The sequence below is a fragment of the Melanotaenia boesemani genome, chromosome 13 (genome assembly GCF_017639745.1).
Source record: "Melanotaenia boesemani isolate fMelBoe1 chromosome 13, fMelBoe1.pri, whole genome shotgun sequence".
In the NCBI taxonomy this organism is placed as follows: domain Eukaryota; kingdom Metazoa; phylum Chordata; class Actinopteri; order Atheriniformes; family Melanotaeniidae; genus Melanotaenia; species Melanotaenia boesemani.
Genome location: NC_055694.1, coordinates 2768874 through 2793531, shown reverse-complemented (window position 1 = coordinate 2793531; position 24658 = coordinate 2768874). Strand labels below are relative to the sequence as shown.

Here is a 24658-nt window from a genome sequence, read left to right as displayed (position 1 = left end):
CATCTGATCGCAGGATGGATCTTACGACTGGATCTACGTGGGATTTATGAATCGTTTGTATCTGACTGATCCAGCGTAGGAACGATCAGGGCTTAATTATTCATGGTCCAGAGACAGAATTGTGTGTCAGACTTCCTCTGGAGAGTACAGCAGCGCCCCCTGCTGGTCTCGGACCAGCGCGTTTAATAAAAGAGGGCCGATCAGACTTAACTGACATGAAGCTGCACACACACATGAACATTTCATGAACCTGGACGTGCACCTGGTGTCACAGCCGGTTTGGTGGTTTCAGAGGAGGATGAGGAAGATGAGGAAGATGCTGAGGTGGAGCTCAGACTCTCTGTGGTTGAAGCTGGTGGAGCTGTGATTGAAGCAGAAGTGTGAGCTCATCCAGAGGTGAACATATGAAGTGAAGTTGTAAACTGAGTTTATAAATATATATATATATATATATATATATATATATATATATATATATATATACACACACATACACGCGCACACACACACACATATGTAGCAGGTAGCATGTTTTAACAGAACACCGATCCATGCAGGGCTTTCACAACAAGTATTTTAATCTTAACATTAATTCTACAGAAATACCAAACCAACAGAGGAGAGAAGTGGTGAAGCAGCTTCCTGACTGAGTCCAACTGGGAAAGAAACGATGAGATGGGCGTGAATAAGTGCATGTCTATAAGCTCCTTCCTCCTGATGGCTCAGACATTCAGAGACTGGACGAAGTGGTAAAAGCAGCTCTTTTACTTTCAGGATGGTTTTTAATAGCAGAATGAAAATGCACCATGTTCTCCTCTTCTGCTTCCTCTCAGGTGAGAACTGACCTCATGTCACTGATTATTGTACGAAAACTTTCACTGTGTCTCATTTTAACACCTGATTGCTGTCTGGTCTCAGGAAAAGTAAGTTTGTGATGTTATAATTAAGCAGAATTTCAAGACACTTTTTATCTATGAAAAAATTGTAATTTCTCAAATTGTAGAGAATCAGATCTGAAGCTGTGGATATTTTATATTATCTGACTAAGAAAAACATAAAGATGCAGTAAATCAGAAGCTCTGCTAAGCAGCATGTCTACGTCGGTGTCTGTTGTTCTCTGTAGCAGCACCGCGTGATGGAAACTGTGTCGGTGCAGAAATGCTCCTCCACCCCGAAGGAGGAAGCATCACCGCTGAGTGCCGCTTTTCTTTCTCTGGAAGAAGGAAACTTCTCTGTAGGGATGCATGCACGGATGGAAACATTCTCATGGAAACAGAAGGCCAGGCAGCTCAGAGAGGCAGGTACAGCATTAGATACAGAGAGGGAACGTTTCCAGTATCTTCTACAGTTCTGCATGTGAGCATCACACAGCTGACCAAGTCGGACTCTGGACGCTACTGGTGCGTCTTAAAAAGGCCTTTCCTCCCAGACTCGTATCAGGAGTTTGAAATCAGAGTAACAGATGGTGAGTTTGTGGGACTATTTGCACTTTTTAAACTTCAGTTTATACACACACATATATCAGAGTATATATACGCTGGTGAAAGTTTGGACCCATTGAATTTGAACGGTTAAATGTGTGAATGTTTCTTTTGTTGTTGTCCATTTAAAACTAATCACTAGAATATTTCTGAAAACTTTTTCTCTGAATCACCGTTTATGTCTAATTCTGAGAGGTATGTGCGTGACTCCAATTTTACCCACACAACTGCTCCTGCTGGGTTCTGTTGCTATGACACGTCCTGGTTATTGGTGTTGCTATGACGACAGACATTATCTGCCTGCTGAGTCATTATAATAAGTCAGCGCTCTGAGATGATTTCTAGGTCGACGCATTCCTTCCAAACAGTCGCTCTGTGCAGATGAAAATCGTACCAACAACATTCTTGGACCGTGTTCAGCAGAAAGGTCTGCCGAACACACAGGCGTCGTTTTTATGATTCTACTGTCTAAAGTTTAGTTTTTAAGACAAGTTAAAAACACCCCTCATCGCCTGAGTTGAGGAGAAAACCTGAGGAAAAATATAATAAAAACCAAAGAAGCAAAGAGTGAAGGTGCCCTGTGCTCCGAGGCAGTTTGAGAGAAAACCATAAATCCTTTCAGAATTATAATTACAGTGAATGAAAGCAGGTAAAATGTCTTCATCTTGGTATATAATTTGTGTAGACACACAAAAAAACTATGGACATGAGAGAGGTTTGTATGAAAAAGTAGAAACAAAGTGAAAACATGGAGTGCATGATGTCACGCTGGAGTGTGGAGCATTTTAAGGTGATTTCTGATTTTTCATAAAACGTAAACTGTGATTGTGTGAAAACCATCTAAGATAACAGAAAGTCCTTCCAGACGGTAAAAGTTGTGTCTTTCATGACTCATTTAAAGTTTGATTGAAGTTTCTATGTGAAAACATGCCTGAGTTATAGTTCTCCAAAGTTACCTGGTTTTTACTCATTTATAATGAGACAAACGTCACAGTTTTGTAATTTACCTAAAAACTGAAAGACTGTTGTTCAGCAAAAGTCTAAACACACTTCTCCTGATCGAGACGTGCATTTTATAAAACTTTTTCAGTGGTTGATGATAACAAAAAACTCTGCTATAAATACTAGATTTTACCAAACGGTGTGTTTCACTTCTCTTTTGTTTTGGAAGTAAAAGGGAAGTTTTCCACCTGCTGATGTTTTAAATATCCAGACTTACGTCCTGACAGTAGAATCACTTCACATTTTAGTTTGTGTCAGTAATACAAGCTGCCTCCTTATGACTCAGCATTAACGTGAATAATCAGGCCTGATGAACATGTGCACACGTTGTTTTTGTTGTTGCAGCCCCGAAGACTTCACCTGACGGGCTGAAGCAGCCTGACCCGCAGCGGACTGAAGAAACCAGAGCTGAAGGTCAGATTTAAGCTCAGACCTGCAGAACTAAAACGCTGCCTTCCTGAGAACCAGTCTTTGTTTTCCTTATTCATCTTTAACTCTTTTCAAAATCTTAAGAAAAGACCAGTTTATTTATAAAGCACATTTCATGTACAGGACAACTCAAAGTGTTTTATATGAAACGTTAGAAGCTTTTCAGGAAGGTGCAAAATAAACAGACGTATGAGAATTAAAACAAACTAAACAGAATAAAAGAAATTAAACAGAAACAGACGTAGAGATGTGAGAACCGTAGGGATATGTTCCCTTTTTTTGGTCTTTCTGCGGACGCCTGTAAAATCTCCACTACAGTGTAAAGTTTTCCTAAATCGTCAAAAAACAAAGAAAAGAAAGAAAAGAAAAAAAGCCCTGCCTCTAGCGCTACACGACTCCCTGGACTCCAGGAACTGGACTCCCAGCAGTCTGACCACCACTTAATGATGACGTCCATCCTGTTTGAATTCTTGCTGTGTTGTTCTTCCTCTCAGATGTAAGTTGCTTTGGATAAAAGCGTCTGCTAAATGACTGTAGAATAGAATAGAATAGAATAGAATAGAATACAGTCCCCTTGCTCTAGATCTGCTCTCCAGGTGGTAAAAGGCTGGTCTGGTTTCTGCTGACACGGTCGGAGACCGTAGTACCAGGAACTGGACCCAAATGCAGAGACACTCGGAGAGACGAGGTAAGAGATGCAAATGTTATTTATTACAATGAATGTGCGAGGAAAGGTCCAGGTCCGGTAGATCCTTCTGTGAAGGGACAGAGGGTTAGTGTGGGTCTGACAAAGAGCCTGATGGTGTCCGTTGTGGCCGCGGCTTACTGAAGTCCAGCGAGGGGCGAGAGATGGAGGGAGCTGTCAGGAGTTGGTTTCCGGAGGTGGTGAGAGTGTTCGGTTGCAGGCAGGGCGAGCAGGCTGGCAGTTGGCTTGGCAAGCAACTTGCTAGGATCCTGGGTGCTGTGGTTATCCGAGGGATCGAGATCATGGGCTGAGGAACACAGATATCAAAGTGAGTCGTACTGACAACAAGACACAACACAAGAATTGGAGAATGGCCTGGTTACCACGCAGTAAAGTGTGACAATCTGGCGAAGACTGGAGCTCCTGCTTGCCCCTAAATAGCAGGGAGTAGAGTCAGGTAACGAGCCTGCTGATGAGCTGCAGGTGGTAGTAATTGTGGCTCCAGACTCCGCCCTCAGTCCCCATGGTAACCTGCTCACCCTGACCTGCAAACTCAGACACACACCAAAACATGACAGTACCCCCCCCTCAAGGGACGCCCCCAGGCGGCCCAACGGCAGCCTGCTGCCGGGAACGGCGGAAAGCCGAGACCATGGCAGGATCCAGGATGAAACGCCGGGGAACCCAAGACCGCTCCTCCGGACCGTAACCGGCCCAATCCACCAGATACTGAAAACCACGGCCGCGGCGGCGAACATCCAGGATGCGACGGACCGTAAAGGCCGGAGCGCCACCCACGACCCGGGCGGGCGGAGGGGGTCCGGCCGGAGGGCACAAAGGGCTGGACAAGACAGGCTTGATCTGGGACACATGAAAGGTGGGATGGATCCGGAGCGAGGAAGGAAGACGGAGCCGAACGGCGGAAGACCCCACCAAGGAGACGATCTCGTAGGGACCAATGAAGCGTGGAGCCAGCTTAGGAGGCATATCCCGCAGAGGAACATCCTTGGCGGACAGCCACACCTTCTGTCCAGGTGAGTACGTGGGAGCAGGACGGCGGCGACGATCAGCCTGGCGTTTGTTGTGCTCAACAGTGCGCAGCAGGATCGCCCTTGTCCGCGTCCACACCCGCTGCACCCGTTGTAGGTGATGCTGCACAGAAGGGACGTCCAGATCCCGCTCCTCCGTGGGGAATAACGGGGGCTGATAACCCAGGGAGGCCTCAAACGGGGAACAACCAGTGGCGGAGGAGACCAGGGAATTGTGGGCATACTCGATCCAGCTCATGTAACGGCTCCAGGAGGCGGGATTATCGGACGCCATACAGCGCAAGGCAGCCTCCAGCTCCTGATTTAGCCGTTCCGTCTGGCCGTTGGACTGGGGATGGTGACCGGAGCTTAGCGAGACCCTTGCCCCCAGGGCAGAGCAGAACGTCCTCCACACTCTGGAGACGAACTGAGGGCCCCTGTCCGAGACGATGTCCGTGGGGATACCGTGGAGGCGAAAAACGTGGTCCACCAGTAGATCCGCCGTCTCCGTGGAAGTGGGCAACTTGGCAAGAGGGATGAAATGTGCGGCTTTAGAAAAGCGATCTATAACTGTGAGAATGGCAGTTTTACCTTGTGAAGGAGGCAAGCCGGTGATGAAGTCCAGAGAGATATGCGACCAAGGCCGTCCCGGAACCTCCAACGGTTGTAGCAAGCCCGGCGGGGGTTGGTTGGAGGTCTTGTTCCGGGCGCACACTGCGCAGGCCGAGACGTACTCCTTGACGTCTGCCTGCAGTGACGACCACCAGAAATGCCTCCTGAGCAACCTGATGGTACGGTGGATCCCGGGATGGCAAGCGAACCTGGCGGAATGAAGCCAGTGCAGAACTGCGGAACGAGCCGTTGTCGGCACGTACTGGCGGTTGGGAGGGCCGTGCCCAGGGTCCGGGTCCGTAAGCAGCCCCTGGCGGATTTCATCCTCCACCTGCCACGACACCCCACCAACAACCACCGACGGAGGAAGGATGCGCACTGGTTCTGTGGTTTCCTTATCAGAGGCATAGATCCTGGACAGAGCATCGGGTTTGACGTTCTGGGACCCTGGACGGTAAGAAATAGAAAAATTGAAATGGTTAAAGAATAAGGACCAGCGGGCTTGACGGGCGTTCAACCTCTTAGCATTCTGTAGATAAGCTAAATTCCGGTGGTCAGTCCATACCAGGAAGGGATGTGTCGCCCCCTCAAGCCAGTGCCGCCATTCCTCCAGGGCCAGCTTAACCGCTAAGAGCTCCCTATTACCCACGTCATAGTTCTGTTCTGAGGTGGTTAAACGTCTGGAGAAAAAGGCACAGGGGTGCAACTTATCCCCCTTACCCGATCGCTGGGATAACACAGCTCCAACCCCGGAATCGGAGGCGTCTACCTCTAGGACGAACTGTCGGTCTGGGTCCGGCTGCACTAGGATGGGAGCGGTGATGAAGCGTGTCTTTAGGTCGCCGAAGGCCTGTTCAGCCTTCGGGGTCCAGATGAAGGGAACCTTCACAGATGTCAACCTGGTGAGAGGAGCCGCAACCATACTGTAATTTCTAATAAATCGTCGATAAAAATTAGCAAACCCAAGAAAACGTTGCAGTTCCTTCCTGTTGGTGGGCGTGGGCCATTCGGCGACAGCCGTGACTTTCTTCGGGTCCGTCTTCACCTGCCCGCCCTGGAAGATGTATCCCAAGAAGGAGACCGAGGGAACGTGGAATTCACATTTCTCAGCTTTGACAAACAGTCGATTCTCTAGCAGACGCTGCAAGACCAGGCGCACGTGTTGTTGATGTTCCGTCAGGGTTCGGGAGAAAATGAGAATGTCATCGAGATATACAAAAACAAAATGATGCAGGAGGTCACGTAGGACGTCATTTATCAAGGCTTGGAATACGGCAGGAGCGTTAGTGAGTCCAAAAGGCATGACCCGGTATTCGAAGTGCCCGAGGGGAGTGTTGAAGGCAGTCTTCCATTCGTCGCCTTCTCTTATCCTGACCAAGTGGTAAGCATTGCGCAGATCCAGTTTGGTGAAGATTCTGGCTCCCTGAATGGGTTCGAAGGCGGATGAGATCAGTGGTAGGGGATATTTGTTCTTTATGGTGATATGGTTTAACCCCTGGTAATCCACACAGGGCCTCAAGGTTTTATCTTTCTTCTGTACAAAGAAGAACCCCGCACCGAGAGGGGAAGAGGAGGGTCTGATGAGACCCGCCTCTGGTGACTCGTGGATGTAGGTTTCCATTACCTCACGCTCGGGTTTGGATATGTTATACAGTTTACTACCGGGGAGTGTCGCTCCCGAGACAAGGTCTATTGCACAGTCATAGGGCCGGTGTGGTGGTAGGGATTTAGCTCTGTCTTTACTGAAAACCTCGCCCAGATCGTGGTAGACTGCTGGAACGGATGATAAATCTACTGGACCCACGGGCAGATGACCTGGTGAATTAGTAGGAGGACGTGCTGATCTAAGGCAGTTGGACAGACAGAAAAGACTCCAGCTCTCCACGCGGTTTTGACTCCAATTTATGTGAGGATTGTGCAAGGCTAACCAGGGGTAGCCTAAGATGAGGGGGACATTAGCCACGGGGAACAGGAGGAAATTCGCAGTCTCCCTGTGGTTACCAGAAACCAGTAAAGGAAGGGGACCGGTAGAATGTGTAATGGTGGTGAGAAGCCTACCATCCAAAGCCGTGACCGAGATAGGTGTTGTCAATGCAACGGGGGAGAGGCCGAGTCCTTGAGCCGTTCCTGGATCCATCAAATTCTGTTCTGCTCCTGAGTCAACTAGAGCCTGTAACTGGTGGTCTGCTCCCGCTATCGTGAGTGTGACGGCAAATATGCAACGTGGAGGATGTGGCTGTTGAACCCCGCCCACCAGTACTCCTGCCTCTACTGGTGGGCGCTGTCTTTTGGCCGAAGCCGACATTCGGCAACTACGTGTGATGAAGAACCGCAATAAAAGCACAAATGATTGCGGGCTCGGTGTTGGCGTTCTTCGGCGGTTAGTCCAGCGCGTCCCAGCTGCATCGGCTCTCCTCGTTCGTCTGGTTTGGGCAGAGCCGGAAAAGCGCCGCTGATGACGGGAGACGGAGCTTCCAACCCAGCTGCCCTCCTCCTACTGGGCTGGGAATCGCGAAAACCTCGTTCGCGACGTCTCTCGGCTAACCTGTTGTCCACCTGGATCACCATGACAACCAGGTCCTCGAACGTGGCTGCTTCCTCCCGCAGAGCTAGCTGATCCTTTAATTGATCGCTGAGTGCATTGAGCAGTACTCCTTTCAGAACGTCCGGCGGCCAACCAGTCTCTGCTGCCAGAACCCGGAAGTCCACCACGAAATCCACTGCAGGTTGGCTGCCCTGTCTTAGGTTCAGCAGACGTTTGACTGCGTCTGCTCCGTTCAAGGGGTGATCGAAGGTTCGGCGGAGGTCTTCTAGAAAAGAGGAAAACAGAGTCGAATCCAGGGTGTGTGTTTGGAAATAGGCTAGCGCCCATGCAAGCGCTTTTTCACGGAGGAGGGCGATGACGTAGGATATCTTGGCTGTATCCGAGGGGAAAGATCGGGGAGAACGAGATATGGCTAATGAACACTGTAGTAGAAAACCGCCACATCTACTCACGTCCCCAGAGAACGGCTCAGGCGTGGGAAAAGCGGCGTCACGGAACACTGGATCGGGTGTAGCAGGAGGTCCAGTTGTGGTGGCAGTAGGAGAAGATCCAGTGGCTGCTGTAGAAGAAGCAGACAGTAATTGGTGAATACACTGTAACTGTTCGGATACTTGGTCGAGGCGATGGCTGCATAGACCCTGTTGTTCTCCGAGGAGGCGCAGGGCTTTTTCGTGCTCTCCCAGGAGTTTTCCCTGCCCCGCGAGGGCAGAATGAAGAGCGTCTGCTGGGTCCATGTTTTGGCCAGATTGTTCTGACACGGTCGGAGACCGTAGTACCAGGAACTGGACCCAAATGCAGAGACACTCGGAGAGACGAGGTAAGAGATGCAAATGTTATTTATTACAATGAATGTGCGAGGAAAGGTCCAGGTCCGGTAGATCCTTCTGTGAAGGGACAGAGGGTTAGTGTGGGTCTGACAAAGAGCCTGATGGTGTCCGTTGTGGCCGCGGCTTACTGAAGTCCAGCGAGGGGCGAGAGATGGAGGGAGCTGTCAGGAGTTGGTTTCCGGAGGTGGTGAGAGTGTTCGGTTGCAGGCAGGGCGAGCAGGCTGGCAGTTGGCTTGGCAAGCAACTTGCTAGGATCCTGGGTGCTGTGGTTATCCGAGGGATCGAGATCATGGGCTGAGGAACACAGATATCAAAGTGAGTCGTACTGACAACAAGACACAACACAAGAATTGGAGAATGGCCTGGTTACCACGCAGTAAAGTGTGACAATCTGGCGAAGACTGGAGCTCCTGCTTGCCCCTAAATAGCAGGGAGTAGAGTCAGGTAACGAGCCTGCTGATGAGCTGCAGGTGGTAGTAATTGTGGCTCCAGACTCCGCCCTCAGTCCCCATGGTAACCTGCTCACCCTGACCTGCAAACTCAGACACACACCAAAACATGACATCTGCTTTCATATGACTGAGCTCAGTCCAAAATGACACGGAGATTTCTGGAGCGATCCGCTGGTTGAACATCGCGGACTGAAGCTGGACGCTAATCTTTGCTCGTCTTTGGTTCCAAACACAAGCATTTCAGGTTTATCTTTGTTTAGATGAAGAATATTCTGACACAGCCGCATGCTGGTTTGAGCGAGACATGAAGCTTTGTCTGGGACCAGAGTCCTCTGGTGAAGCTCAGACACTTGATGAACAACTGGAACGTCAGCAGCATGAATTCATCTTTTTTTTAACCTTTCATTTCAGCCACCATTCAGTTTTTAACAATGAAAAGGGCAAGCACACATAAAGATTTAATGATATTTTCTAATGTTTCTCGACTGAAATAACACAATATCTTTTTGTTTTTTATATATATGACCCTCAGTTTCCATTTTACAGTTCGTATCACCCAGGAGAAAACCACATCCCCTGATCTCTTCTTCTTGTACTGTAGAACATACTGACAGAAATTACCTGAAAACATTTGTACACCAGCTAATTAACTGATAATACACATTTAAAAGTAAAACGAAGTGTAATGAACATTAAATATTTTTCTATTACTGATTTTTTAGGATAAGCCAGTGGAAATCTGTGGGCATGGATACTAAACTTTGAACTCTGTTGTGCAATCCATGTGTGCACAGATTGCTCAGAGGCCTCAGTTGCAGCCGAGATCCTAAAAACGACCTTGACCTGCCACGACGACCACGGCATATGTCGATCCTGCAGCGTCAGTTGCAGCTTCATCAGCGGTTTGTCGCAGCTGGAAAACGGCCACTTCCCACCGGCAGGCGCCGCCTCTCAGTGGTTTTTCACCGTTAGCGTGTCACAGAGCTGTCACATCAGTACCATCCCATTAATGCATACACACATTTAGTACCAACCATCCTTGTTTACAACAAAGTTCTGCAGGTTTGCATTTATCTGCACTGTCAACTGTGGAAATGGAAAATATTTAAAACAAAGTTTGCAAAATCATTGTGATCTACTGCATTGGTTTGTGATGTGCACTGGAAGCATGTGGTAGTAACTGATATTTTGTTTTTGTTTACTGTTTTGTTGTTGTTTTTTTGTGTGTGATATGGATCCCCCTGGGTCTGAAATAAGAATAAAGTATGTAATATAATAATAATAATAAAGGTTGGTGATTACAAAAGTTAAATTAGCGTTAGCATCGTAGCCTAGCTGCTTAGCCAGGCTGCCCAGGCGGTTTAGGACTGAATGATCAACAAGTTGAACCTGCAGCCAAGTTAAAAGATATTTATTTCACTAGATGGATTTGATGTTTTGCTCTGGGCATCGGCTTGTCATTCGTTTCCAGCTGTTTATGCAGCTGTTCAACAGCTGAGCAATCTGTGCACAAAGTTTGCAAACAGACCTCAGTTTAGTAACGCATGCGCACAGATTTCCACCTTTTTCTTTCTTTTCTTTTCTTTCTTTTTTTTTTACACCCACTGACAGTTGCTGGACTCTGTAGATTATATCTAGAGTGCAGGTTTCAAAACATAGTTATACGTGACAGCAATTATCCCTGTTTTTATACCCCTATCTGGATGATTTGGTACAGACATTCAACCCCCGTTTACCATGTTATGTTGTGTAAATGTCATTTTTATTTCAACAAAAATAAAAAAGAATCCTTAAAGAGGAATAGTTTCAAAGACAAATACCCCCAAAAACACAATTAACAAGACCAATAAGCAACATTTAGCTTTTGGTCGTTAGCTTTGTCCTCTCAGGCCATCGTATGGAGAGTTATAGAATTTTCTTCAAGGCATTTCAGACATAAGTGCAGATACTTAAGGCCCCTCTTCCATACAGCCTGGTTTTTAGATAGAAATAATTCCAGAAAAACAAACTTATAAAGCTACTTTACACCAGTCCATTAACCAGAAGAAGTTATATTTCTTTGGTTGCTGTCTTCCTCTCATCCAGGTTACGTCCTGCCTCTTTCTGTCTGTGTCGCTGTGCTGCTCGCTGCTGCTGTTTTGCTTCTCTACAAGTGGAAGTTAAGGAGGCGTTGTGATGGTGAGTTGCCTTCCAGCCACACATTTCTAGTTTTTTGTGCAGACGAAGAAACATGACTACTCCAGTTTGTGCTGCACAGGTTTGACCACCAGAGGGCAGTCACGCAGCAGAAACAGCTGCAGGGGCGGAAACGTGCAGGTGTTTTATTCTCACTGGTTCATTAGAAATCTTCCAGCTCGGCCCGTGAATGACGGGTTCAGGCAGCTTCTTTATACTTGACATGTAATTCCATCATTAGTCATGTTTGTGAAGTTAATCCACTCTCCTCTTGGTCTCTTTCAGTTCCCGACCTGCCAGAAATGTGCTCCCGTCTCCAGATGTGCAGACTTCACCACATCTGCTGATCCAGTCTACAGTAACCTCTGATGTCTTCTGCTTTGCTCTTTTATTACTTTTTTCTAAAATATATATTGTTAATATATAAAATATAAAATGTAATCTTGCTTGATTGATGTAAAATGAAGTTTATTAAAACTTTTTAATATTTGAAGATGGTTGTTGCTCTTATAATAAATTTATTTTTAAAACAGAAACATTACTTCTTCTGTAAACTTTATTAAAGCATCTTGTTGAGAGAATATTTCAAGCTAATCCCACATCCAATGATTCTCTAATCCACATAAAACCTGATTTAATTAGTTTGTTCCTCCATACAGTTTAACTAAGCCGGATGTGTGAATTACACTGGGGAGGGAGGCCAGTGCCATCCTCTACGCTGCTGCATGCTGGGCAGCAGGCTGAGGGTTGCAGACACAAACAAACTGAACACACTGATCCACAAAGCCAGTAACGTGGTGGGCTGGAGCTGGACTCTGACGGTGCTGTCGGAGAGGAGAATGTTGTCCAGAATAAAGACAATACTGAACATTTTACAAGTTGGCTCAGTTTCCTGAGGTCTTCCAGACGTGTGGGAAAAGCTTCGGTTGGAATATGATTAACTGCAAACTTTCATCATCTGATAATGTAAAATACTTCTTGGCCAGGCTGTAGGCAGCTGTATTTACCCACATCCCACCAGAGCTTCGAGTGGATCAGTGGGTAAAAATGTGTGACAGCGAAACCTTGCAGGATGTTTGACAGCCAGCAGGACAGACTACGGGAACCAAACCCCCACAGTGGCTCGGCCCGGACATGAACTCAGTTATGTTTATGCGTTACAGACGTGTTTCCCCTGCAGGGCTGTATTTACCACCTCCTTCCTGACTGCTGCAGCATACGGACACTTTCTCTTCTCCAGATAACTTCAGTCAAGTATGTTTTCAGTTGTTTGCAGAGTTTTCTCGTAGAAGAGTTTTTCTCAGTTGTACGATGTTTGTAACGCAGATCTGTGGGTTTGGTTTGGCTTTTTCTGAGTTTTGCTGCCTCTTAAGTTGCTATGGTTTTATTTAGTAGAGTTTTCTCCTTGTCAGCACACCTGCTTTCATTTGCTCCACCTGCTCCTTGTTGCTTCACCTCAGTGTATATTTCCCACATTTCACTCCTCTGCTGCCAGTTCTTCGTCTTTTCCACAGTGTCGTCCTCAAAAGTGTGTTTTAGTTTTCAGCCGTTAGCTTGTGTTATTATTAAACCTTGGTTCGTAGACCCGTCAGCCTCTTTTCCTCCGTTACACAGATCCTGTAATCAGGATCCGCAACTGATACTTCTGACTGATTTCTCACTAAAAGATCCACTGATAGAGGTTAAAGTAGGAGTGTATCACATCTTTATTAAGACAATCTTCATGGACTATAGAACAACATGCTGTGTAAAATTTGATGCATGCTTTGATTTAAAGGAGAAACTCATCAGCTTCATTCTTCTGTTGATCTTTTTTCTTTTTCCTTCCTTTCAGAGGGAGCTGCTCATCACAGAAACTGTAGGTAGGAAACTTAAGATATTTTTACAGGGAATGTGTTGCTGAAACTTTTTAATGTGATTACTTAAAGTAGTCTAACACAGTTCTTCTGGCTTGTATATGTGTGTATTTCTGCGTGTTAGTCAGCCTGCCTACATTCAGCTTGTAGACTCGTGCTGTATTTACACTAGCAGCCAAACATCTGGACACATTTCTCGTTGGATTTAGTGGGAAAGTGTGACTGGTGGTGTGTTTATAATCTAGTTTGAATCATTGGCATTGGATAGTTTAAACTTTATTGTTCCTGAGTTACCAGGACGTGAAGTATTACATTGACCCCTGTCCTGTTTTCATGCGTCCACCAAGGAACAGGCGTGGAAGCAAAGACGTGATCTAAGGAGAGTTTAGAAAACTACAAACATGTCAGGTAAGGTGGTGAAACTTCCATCTGTCATGTTTAAATTTGGTTCCGTGTTTTAAAAGAAATAAAAAGTTTAATTAAGCTAATGATGTTTTGTCTTCTTCCTTTTTCCACATCCAGACATTAGATGTAAGTAAATCTTTCTAAACGTCTCTACAGCTGTTTGACTATGAAATGAAAACTGGGCTAAGCTGTTATTTCTGCATGTTTTCTGACTGTAAACGTGTCCTGTTAAACCATCAGTCCAAGGTTTATTTTTGGGACAATAGTCATAAGAGTGTAAATATAAAATCACTAATCTTTGAATTTTCTGTTCATGCTGTGATATTTTAGATAAAAAATACAAAATGAGGAAAAGTCCAGTTTCATTTAGTCTTACTGTATGTTTTACTAACATCTGGAAACACACCTGGTCTTTAACAGTTATCAGGGTTTGTCCATCACAAACCGTCTTTTTTTATGTCCTCTAATAATCCAGAATGGTGGTAAATTTGTCTCTACTTTACTGTTAACCCTAACCCTTAAAATTCCACCGGATGCCTCAAAGCATCATCTCTTCTACGATCATCAGGATCAGTGTGTTACTCAGTGGGGTGAATTGTGATAGCTTAAGGTTCTATGTGTGTGTGAAAAGAAGAAAAATAATGCTCCTCTATGGCTGGAATAAAGCCAAGAAGACGTTTCTGATGCACGGTGGTGCCACAAAGCAGCTGAGCTGGAGTTGGTTTAGTGAGGATAGCAGGTAAATAGTAGCAGGAATAACTGGAAATGAGGAAAAAGTGGAAACATGGAAATAGTTTCTGTTGTGTGTTTGTTTCAATAACAATATTTTTTCTCCTGAAAGCCAAGACTTGAGAGAACGATGAGATGAGAAAAGGTTTGGTCACTGTTGATCTGTGTGTTATTTCTACAAAGTTCTGTTAGTAATAAATTCTGCTTTCTTCTTCTGGTCGGCCTTTATGCTGCTACATCTATTCATACATTCATTTTACATCATTTTAGCCTCATAATCTGACAGCTGGAAACATCATGTCTGATGCTGACTGGGATTAAAAGGCTTCACTCTCTCTTTGGCAGCAGCTGGACTCTTGTTATTAAAGCACCAGGCAGTTTAGACACTTAAATACTGTTACCATGAACCAAAAGTCAGAGTTGTAAAGTCAGGGGTAACGGTCCAAATTAAAAGTACAGGGAAGAGAGTCTGTGTGGGAGTCCGGCCCACCTCCACCCTGAACCAGCTTTTATAGTCTGTATTCTCCTGTTGTGGTGACCAAATATTTATCACCTGCTATTCTAGGAAACATCAACAGCGATTGGGAACTCAGTCGACTCATGACTGCCCTATAATGCTTGCCAAGTCCTTCATGTCCCTCTTGAGTTTACATTCAATAAACGGAACAAGTCAAACTCCAACTAATGGCTAAAAATGACCTTAAAAGTCCCTCCATGACCTCCCGGGTGAACTGGATGATGGCCAGTAATCATACTGACTTTAACTGAAGTGGTTATGTGATCTTCAGTTTAGTCAAACTAAAAGATTAATAAACAACTTTAATGCAGCAAGGTGTAATTACAACTAAACTATTACTAAAAACCTACTTAAATGCTGAACTGCTCTTTAAATATTGAAGGAGTTTGGTTTAAACACCAGCTTTTTGGTTTTGATCTCTTGTGCTTTATTTGCAGATCATGCAGAACTGAATCTACATGGCGAAACCTCCTTTGATTTACTTGGAATAATTGACGCCATTGAGAACCTGGATCGTCCCTACAAGTCCTCTACAACTGATCCCTATCTGGACGCTGGGACATATGCTGATGAGAAAAACTTGGAGGCAGGACTTTGCGTTACTGCGGTCTGGGCAAAGTGCGTATCGAGGAAAGTTGTTGTGATGTGGAGGTGAAGGCGTTGAACGGCAGTGCAGGAGCAGGAGTCTCTCTAAAAAATCTGAAGGCCAAAGCTTTTGCCAAAGCTGAACTGGCCAGTGTTGCTGCTAATACTGGTCCACTGAAAGCCAAACTGGGTCTAGCCGTAGATACAGGAGCTGAGGTCAGTCTGACGGGGGTTGAAGTTCAGGTCCTGGGAAATGGTGTCTTCATTGGTCGTAGGACGGGGTTCTCTGTCTTTGGCAGTGAGATTTCACTGAGGCTGTGGTAGCTCCGATTACTGCATCGAGCCAAACACACCGAGAAATTTCTCTGCATGATGAAAAGGTCGTAAACAGAAGAATCAAGGACAGAGTGTAACTTACCACACAGAAATGTGGAGAACAACCAAACCCTGTCATGTCTATAAAATAAAACTCAACTCAGAAATGATCGTGTTCAGCCTCTTTTTTAAAGAAAAGAACATGTAAACTTCATCATGAAGCGTTTTTAATCTTCCCCCAGCGTACAGAAGCCCATTTCTGCAACTTAACTAAAAATATTGACAATCTCAACTTTATTTATAAAAAATACTTTAACTTAAATGGACAAAGCAACATTATTTCATAGTTATAAGATTCAAAGTTATAATTTTGAGTCATAATTATGAGTAATTACTAAGGGAAAAGTTATGTCATGAGACAAAATGAGATATTTAGATAATTAGATGTCACACGATTAAAACTTATGAGAAATAAGAGAAAAAGTCAGAATAATGAGAAATATGAGGAAGATGAGATGAAAAGCTTTTACATTAAAACTGAATCATCTCAGTTTTTTCTTTTTTGGCTCCAAATTAGCAGATTCTTGTCACAACTTGAGAAGACTGACAGAGAAATAAAAGACGAGAAATGTTTAACCACAGAAATGTTAACAAGTGAAAGTAACCTCCACGGAGGTTCAGGGAAGTCCCTGATGCACCACCCATGAGCTTTCTTAGGGCGGAAACATCTCCCCTCAACCACAGCGGAGGTGTTGGGTGGTGCCTGGTTCTCCTTGGCATGGTGCGGGCCCTCTCCCTTTTTTGGGGGGGGGGGGGTCTCTGGGCTCCTGGGGGCCCACAAGGGCCACCCTAGATGACCTGTGCCCCAAGACCGTGGGGGGCTCTTGCTGGGGCGCTCCTCTGCTGCTCTTCGGGTGGGGCTGGAGTTGTCTTCGTGGGGGGGTGGCTTGGGTTGGTGCTCTGGGGCTGCTGCTGAGGGCCCGGGTCTCTGGGCTGCCCTGGTCTGCCTCTGACCTCCGTAGAGACGTGATTGCATATGCATTATATACATTATATTTCTATTTAAAAGTTTTATCTATATTTCACTTATTTAATTTACACGTTTAAATTATTTTTACAAAATTAAACATTTATTACAACTTAAAAATCACAATGAATCTAAAAACAAACAAATAAAACAAAATTCAACAAACATTTAATTCCAGATTTCTGGAGGTGAAAAATTCAGGATTTCACGTATGATCAGAGGAACTTTTCCAGATCTAGAAGTTGTTTTAAATGTGCATACGTGTCCATTTACACATGTGTGTAGTAATCCGACTCAGCTCGTCATACAAACTGAAGTCAGAAAGATAGAAAAGAAAGAACAAGTTCTCCTCTTTTTTAAAACGTTCTCATCATGGCGTACAAGTACCTGCATCTGAGGAGCACTGGTCTAGAACATGTAAATGAAAGTAAACTAAACATGAAACTGTTAAATATTAACAGCGTATGAGCTAGTTAGTTTCTCTTTTGCTCCCACAGATGAACTTCAGTGCGTTACAGACGTGTTTCGCCTGCAGTGGCGTATTTACGGCCTCCCTTCCTGCAGCAGCCTCCTGTTCTCCACGTAACTTCAATCAAGTATTCAGGTGTTTGCAGAGTTTTCTCTTTCTAAACTATTTTAACTAAATTAAGATATTTTTCAGTGATGCATCCATACGTGATATTTTTAACTGATTTCTTGCATATTTCTATTTTTGGAAATGTGACTCATAGAAATGAAGTGTGTTATAACTGAGATTATCTTCATGGACTAAAGAATAAATAACATTCATAATGCATGTTTCTATTTGTTCTCCCAGAGCAACTTTCATCTAATCAGCTCCAATTTTCCTGCTTGCACTGAAGATGGCAGGTAGAAAAATGTGTAATTACTGGAGCATTTACACATTTTTACTGTACTAACAGCTTTTATAAATAGTTAAGCTAACGATGTTTCTTCTTCTCTTTCCTTTTTGTCCCATCCAGAGGTTCGGGGTAAGTTATTCTTTTAATGAAACCTCTGCAGCGTCTTCTTGTCTGCAGCTTATTTATTCATCTGGATCACGTTTTCTTTCTGGAAATGTATCAAATTTATCAAAATCAAAAACAATCACCATCATTATCATTAAAACACAATCATGCGCTGGTGTGGAAATTGAAGCCTCTAATGAAGGTGCCAAAGTTTATGCTAAAGCTGAACTGGTCAGTGCTTCTGCTTCTGCTGGTCCAGTGGCAGCTAAACTGGGTCTGGCAGCAGATACAGGAGCTGAGAGCAGTAAGACACAGGTTGAAGCCAAGCTGCTGGGAACCGGCTTCTCTGTTGGTTGCAAGGTGGGCGTCTCTCTGCTCGGCAGTGAGTTCTCCTTCAGCTGTGGCAGCTCAGGTCTGTGACTCTGATGGATGAGGAACAGGGTCATAGAGGGGAAACCATGAAGAGAACAATGAATCCTTGGAAATGTTTCCTCACTTTGTAAAAATAAACCTGGCCTCATGAATGATTGTGTCCAGCTTCTTCTTTTAGAATAGAAAAAACATTTTAGTAAGATTTTATTCTGAAAATAAAAAGTAAACATAAGTTATTTCCTGAAAATCACATTTCTTCTGATTGAACTTCACCATAAAGTAGTTTTTCCATGACATCCTGCAGCTCTGATTCACCAGCAGAACGTGATCAGATCTGCAGCAGATCGAGCCGACTGATACCGGTACGCAGAAATTAACCACATTTTCACCATCACATCAGGTTTTTAGAACAAAGAAAATAAAAACAAATGCACGTTCTGTATGGACTAAAACTGAGGACGTTGTTGATCAGTGGGAGGAGAACTTTGAGTATCTCCGTAATCTGGCCTTCATGTTTCTAGTGAGGAGGTAGAGACTGAGGATGTTTCCCACGTTCCCTACTTCATAAAGCTACCAAAGTAAACGGCGTCTCCATGGCAACGTGTCTGGGAGGATGGTATTCGCCTCTGAACGTTGTGGGATTGTCTTGACTGACATGTTTCTTCAGCTTTTCATGGATGTTGAGGGTGATACCTGAGGAGTGGTTGGTTGAGGTCAGGGTGGTCCCATCTTTAAAAAGGGGGCAGAGTGTGTTCAGACTAAAAATTGCATTAATTCCACAGATTATTCTCCTGATATTAACGCTTTAATTTTGACAGCCCTGTTAAAAGTATTGGCATGGACGATACTAGCCCTTTATATCACACACCCTTCCTTCTGCATTTTTCTCCAAAAGCAGTTTTAAATCTCAAATTAAAATGTTTTTAAAAAACACTCAAATCTCTGCCTTAAATTAGAGATGCACGATGTTGGATTTTTGCCCAAAATGCTGATGTTTTGCAACACATTTGGCCGATACCAATACCAATATCCACCCCACCCACACAAAGACACACACACACACACACCTAATTACACCTATCCTACTTTGAACAGGCTTGGATTATGTTCTCCCAGGGCCAGTTTTTTTATCGATTAATTATATCTGATATTTAGTTTTGAAGCCGATATTGGCCAATAACATTATGCCTCTCTACTTTAAATTTAACTTTCAGTTAAAACACACATTTAGTGCTGACAAAATGTGTGTTTGTGTAGGTTGGTGCAGTGGACTGCAGATGTTAAGGCAAACTCTCCGGTGCATGAAATGGAAATATTTATGTTTGAAATTGTACATTTTCCCTAATAAATAAAATAAAATGATAATAACAGCAAAGAAAGATAAGCAGGATTTCATAGTCTGAAAATAAAAAGTAAACCAGTTATTTCCTGAAAATGTAGTTTTCTGAGGAGTTCAAGTCAACATCATCATGAAGTTTTAAACTTCCCTCACAGCAGAGATATTTTCTTCTGGATACAAGCAAAAAACTGTGATTAGCTGCAGGTAGAACTGACTAACACTGATGATAAAAAATCAACCAGATTTCCAGGAGAAAAAAAGGACATGGAGTACACCTGCCTTGCAGAAGAGCCTGACTTCTGTTATATTTGAGATAAAAACATGTGAGTGCTCTGAATCTGAAAGAAGTTGCGTAACTGTAGAAAGAGATTAGCTGTAAAGCTGTTTGTGGCTGGATTCCAGCCAGCATGTGTATGTGGGGCCCATAAGGGTAAAATCTGGGCTGCAGATATGGGTCCTAACTCGGTTTGTCTGCAGTTTCCACGGTGTTTGTCAGTATAGGTTTCAAGTTGGTTCTGACTGGGTTTCAGCTGAGGTCCAACTTGGCGACGGACCATGTGGGGCCCATGTTTGCCCGTTCAAGCCCATGCCCACTCAGTACCCACAAAGCCTATATCTAACCCTTGTGGGCCCCACATGGACATGCTGGCTGGGACTCAAATCAGACACTCAACACAATCACTTATGAGTTCAATTTAATTGTATTTAATTGCAAAAGTAACAACACGTTTACAGGAAATCATTGTTTACATTGTTTTTCTCTCCATGTTCTTCAGTCACACTGTTCCTGATTCCTTTATTTATTAACTTCTCAGCATGCAAAACTCATTTATTGTTGATCATTAAGGCACAGAAACGACTTGATCTGTTTGGTATGATGCAGTAACCTGAGCTACCACAGCTTGAATGACAGCTCGTTGCCAAACAGAGAGACGCCCATCTTACGACCAAAGGAGACGCCAGTTCCCAGCACCTTAGCTTCCACCCCAGTCAGACCAATCTCAGCTCCCGTGTCCACTGAGAGACCGACTTTCGCTTCCAGTGGACCAGCAGAAGCAGAAGCACTGGCCAGTTCAGCTTTGGCGAAAGCTTTAGCACTCAAAGATCCTGCAGAGGCCCCGGCTCCTGCACTGGCATTGGGCCCTTTGGCCTCAGCATCACAGCATCTCCACTCAGCACGAGCATGGCCCACGCCTGCAGCAGCATGAACTCCTGCTTTGGGAATGCGCTTCCCAGGTTTGTCCTCCAATCCATTGGCATATTTCCCTGCATTCGCGTAGGTACGAGAGGCATAAGCTTTACCGGGTCGGTCATAGGTGTCAATTATGTCCACCAGTCCAGATGAAGTAACAGAGATATCCCCGCCTGCACGACCTGCAAATAACAAATCACAGGAGCTCAGAAACAGATGCAGAACAAAGATGGTGTTTTAAAAATGTTATAATGTGAAAAAGAGAAGAAGACAAAACATTATTAGCTTAATTAAACAAATTATTTCTAGTGAAACATTAAATCAAACTTAAATTTAAATTAGCTTCATCCAAACAGCTGTTTTTACAGTAAAATCTTTGATAAATGACCCAATAATTTTCTACCTGACATCTTCAGTAGAAGCAGTTCCCTCTGAAAAACAAACAAAACAAAAATAATGAACAGCAGACTGGAGTTGATGCTTCTGTGTAAGAACTCTAATCATTTATTCATTTTCAAATGAATATTATTCTTTAGTTCATGAAGATAATCTCAGTTGTAACGCACTCTACTCTGCCCTTTCTTGTACAGGCGTTAGTGTTGTCTGTCCAGTCCAGTTGGTTGTTCTGGTAAACACCCAGGTCCTTGTAAGATGTCACGCTATCGATGTCCATTCCCTGGATGTTCACTGGTGCTGGAGGAGAGTGTTCACACCTGCGGAAATCCACCACCAGCTCTTTGGTTTTCCCTGCATTGATCTGGAGGTGGTTCTGCTGACACCAGCCCACTACAGGGATCTCTGTAGGAAGTAGATGATATCCACCCCAACACCAGGCTGATAGGCGAATTGTAGCGGGTCTATTGATGGGCTCACTAGAGGCCGGAGATGGGCAAGAACCAGCCTCTCCAAGGTCTTCATCAGATGGCCTGTAGCTGTTGGGGTTCTTTGGGTTCGGAGTCTTTGGAACCGGTACCACGCAGGATGTTTTCCACCGCTGTGGAACTCTCCCCAGTTTCAGGCTCTGGTTGAACATGTGACATACTATCCCACACAGCTGGTCTGCACAGGTCTTGAGAAGCCTTGAGCTGATTCAACCTGGACCTGCAGCCTTTCTTGCCTTGATCCTCCTGAGCTCTTTCCTCACCCGGTTTGTTGTGAGGGACAGGTTGGGACAGGGGGCTGGGTGCAGGAGGTTGTAGGAGGAGGGTGGATTGCTGGACAGGAAGTGTAGTAGATGCCCAGGTTGGCTGTGGGCTGAGGTTTGTGGTAAGGGAGGTGGGGGAGGGAGAGGAGCTGTAAGAAGTAGTTGTAAATGTCAAGGTAAAGTAAATCCGGCAGCAATTTCTCCATCAGCTGGATGTTTTGGAGTTTTTTTAATTAAGAATTTGGAAAATCTTATGGATTTTCAGCACCAACAAGTGCACGTTTTTTTCTAAATATGGCCGTCTGCGTGCTGAACTAGGTTGGAAAGTGTGAAGTCCACTAGAACCATCCCTGAAGAGACACAGTTAATAATCACTATAGCAGAGCGGCTCCCTGTTTTTTCGTTTAAAACCACAATCAAAAAAACAGAAGTACCATAGTTTTTCTGTTTTTTCATTTACAATCAAAATCAGTAAAAACAGAACCGATTTTCCTTTTCCCAGAATTCAAAGACGAAAAACAAGAAAAACCTAAAGAAAAACCTCCTGTTTTTGGATTTTGGCATTCCTTTTTTTTTATATTTCCCTCTGATTTTTACATTTTCTGGTCCAGAGTGTGAGCTCGGTGATGCTCTTGCATCCTACGGTTGCAGACACACTCTGACAGTGGAAGCCAAGTTTTTAATTTTTTTTTATTTTTTTGCTTCCACATTGAAGTGAGACCAAATCTTTTTTATTAGCTCCGTCAAGGTGAAGGTCATGTATTTGGGGGTGTTGGTGTCTCTGTTAACAACATAACTCAAAAAGTAATGGACAGATTTTAATTACATTTCCAGAAAATGTCAGAAATGGAATAAAGATTAGATTTAGGAGGTGATCCATAACACTGGTATGGCTCCAAGTATTTTTAAAGGATTCTTTACGATGGGGAGATAGGGATTATTTTGCCATTACAGCATCTAACTCAAATATAACCCACAATTATTGGCTAAAAAAAAAAAAATTAAATGTCTTGGTCTTCTACTTGATTTCTGCTGCAGTCTGTCAGTCAGACTGACTGACTCTATAACACGGGGAATAACGGAGTTCCAGAAGAAACAGTTGAGAATCTTTGTGCAGACAGTGGTTCTGGTTTCCCAGGTGGTGCAGCTCTGGTGTTCTGCACCACCTGCTGCTCATGACCTGTTATTGGACTGGTCACCTTCATCAACTTCGCTGAATCTGTGCTCAGGGCCGGCACAAGGCATGACTCACCTGGGGCCCCCACTCCACCACGGGGACTTGAAATGTCCAGATTTCCTGATTAAAAATAGATAAATATAAAAAGAGCTGCATGGTGGTGTGGTGGTTAGCACAGCGAAGGTCACTGGTTTGATCCTCAGCTGGGGGGAGGTTTGCACAGAGACTTTTCTGTGTGGAGTTTGTTCCCTCTGTGTATGTGTGGGTTCTCTCTGGGTTCTCCGGCTTCCTCCCACAGTCCAAAGACATGCATGTTAGGTCTCCCTGGGAGTAAGTGTGAGTGGTTGTTTGTCTCTCTGTGTTGGCCCTGCGATGGATTGGTGGCCCTGGCAACCTGCCCAGGTGTATCTAAACCACATCACTAAACACGTCACTGGTCCAAACTTTATGTCTACTCTGTAAAACATCTCTATTTCTCTTTGGGGTCAGCATGGTGTGTTTGACAGTTTGGAAGGTAAGAACCATTTAATTATCCTATCAGGGACATTTAACCTCCACAGAGGCAAAATAAAAGGGTTAAAAATAAACAGCAACAGTAAATATTCATATCTGCATTCATCGGTTCACTTGCCAAGAATGACTGCCTGACGCAACCGCTAGGGTTGCCAACTTCAAGAAGTGAAAATAAGGGACGCCAACCACAGCTCCCGAGGGCCATGACCATTATGGCCCGAACTCCCGTGGGGTCGGGACCCACAGCAGTGGTGTGTTTTATTTTGTGCTGGTGTTTTTAGGGGTGATTAAAAAACAATTAGTTGTACTTAAAGCTTATTTATTACCAACCAACACATTGATTATTGTGCAACATTATTGCATATAAAGTGCTAAATAGGCTCCATAAAGCTGTACTAACATGCATCCCTATGTAACATACAAGAGGAAAATACATAACAAAACACCATATGCACACAACTTAGTTACTGCACAATCACTTAACTTAGTTAAAGAGAAACTGGTTAATCTACCACGCGGCAGGAGCACCAGTAACTACAGCAGATCTGTTTGTGTGGAGCAACAATTAATTTTTAAAATATAAACTAAACACACTGAGAACTTAATGTAACCATTAAAGTTAAGTTATATTTAAAAAAAAAAAAAAACATTTTCTCTGAATAACATTTATTTATTAACTGTTGATCCATTAGACTGACTTTGTCTGACCGGTGTCTGAGCTCTAAGCTCTAAATAAACACTGAGTTTATTTAAATCCAGGTTTAAGGCCCACTTGTTCTCTGCTGCATTTGAATAGTTTTTATTGAAAAGTCCAAATCTAAACCATTAAATAATTTTAACATGTTTTTGAATTAAAATGATAATAATGTAAAAACAAACATTCCCTCTAGCATCATGAATTTTATTATAGAATGTGAAGGTGATCACATTAAGATTTTCTTTTTCTAAATGGTCCCGGCTGTTAGGATGTTCCTCGCAGCAGTGGTTGATCAGTAGCTCCGTTTACATGGACAAATATTTTATCCATCTGATTTAAATCAGTCTGATGGGATCAGCTGACATGTTTACATCACACACTTTTATTCTGATTGGACGTCCGATCAGATTTAAAGTGCTCCATGTAAACGGAGCTGCTGTGTTTGCAGCGACTTTGTTTAATACTTGTTTTCCTTCAAGGTTTCATGAAGTTGAGGAACATACGTGGATTCCTTGTTGTGTGTGATTGAAGAACATTTCTGTGATGATGGTGGTGGTTGCACCGCAGTGCAAACTACTTTCTTGTC

The 24658-nt window shown here is 44.0% G+C and overlaps 1 protein-coding gene and 1 long non-coding RNA gene across 7 annotated transcripts; both read left to right on the top strand.

Moving 5' to 3' along the window:
• The first annotated feature begins 528 nt into the window (after window positions 1–528).
• On the top strand, window positions 529–11721 carry LOC121652377 (CMRF35-like molecule 5). 4 transcript variants are annotated; one of them, XM_042005147.1, is made up of 6 exons: window positions 529–833; window positions 1124–1301; window positions 2829–2897; window positions 11147–11239; window positions 11319–11439; window positions 11522–11721. In XM_042005147.1, exons 1-6 carry the CDS (start codon window positions 807–809, stop codon window positions 11661–11663), a joined length of 630 nt encoding a protein of 209 aa, XP_041861081.1. In that variant the 5' UTR covers window positions 529–806; the 3' UTR covers window positions 11664–11721. The 4 variants fall into 4 exon arrangements, with proteins under 4 accessions (XP_041861081.1, XP_041861078.1, XP_041861082.1 ...); XM_042005144.1 differs by having other exon boundaries at window positions 1124–1465; window positions 11319–11377; XM_042005148.1 differs by lacking the exon at window positions 11319–11439 and having other exon boundaries at window positions 1124–1465.
• A 565-nt stretch (window positions 11722–12286) lies between these two features.
• Window positions 12287–15410, top strand: LOC121652378. Of its 3 annotated transcripts, none has more exons than XR_006012590.1 (5): window positions 12287–12490; window positions 13071–13098; window positions 13440–13500; window positions 13615–13623; window positions 15181–15410. It is a non-coding gene; the product is annotated as an uncharacterized LOC121652378 (long non-coding RNA). The 3 variants fall into 3 exon arrangements; XR_006012591.1 differs by lacking the exon at window positions 12287–12490 and adding an exon at window positions 12501–12764; XR_006012589.1 differs by lacking the exon at window positions 12287–12490 and adding an exon at window positions 12501–12917.
• Window positions 15411–24658: the final 9248 nt, after the last annotated feature.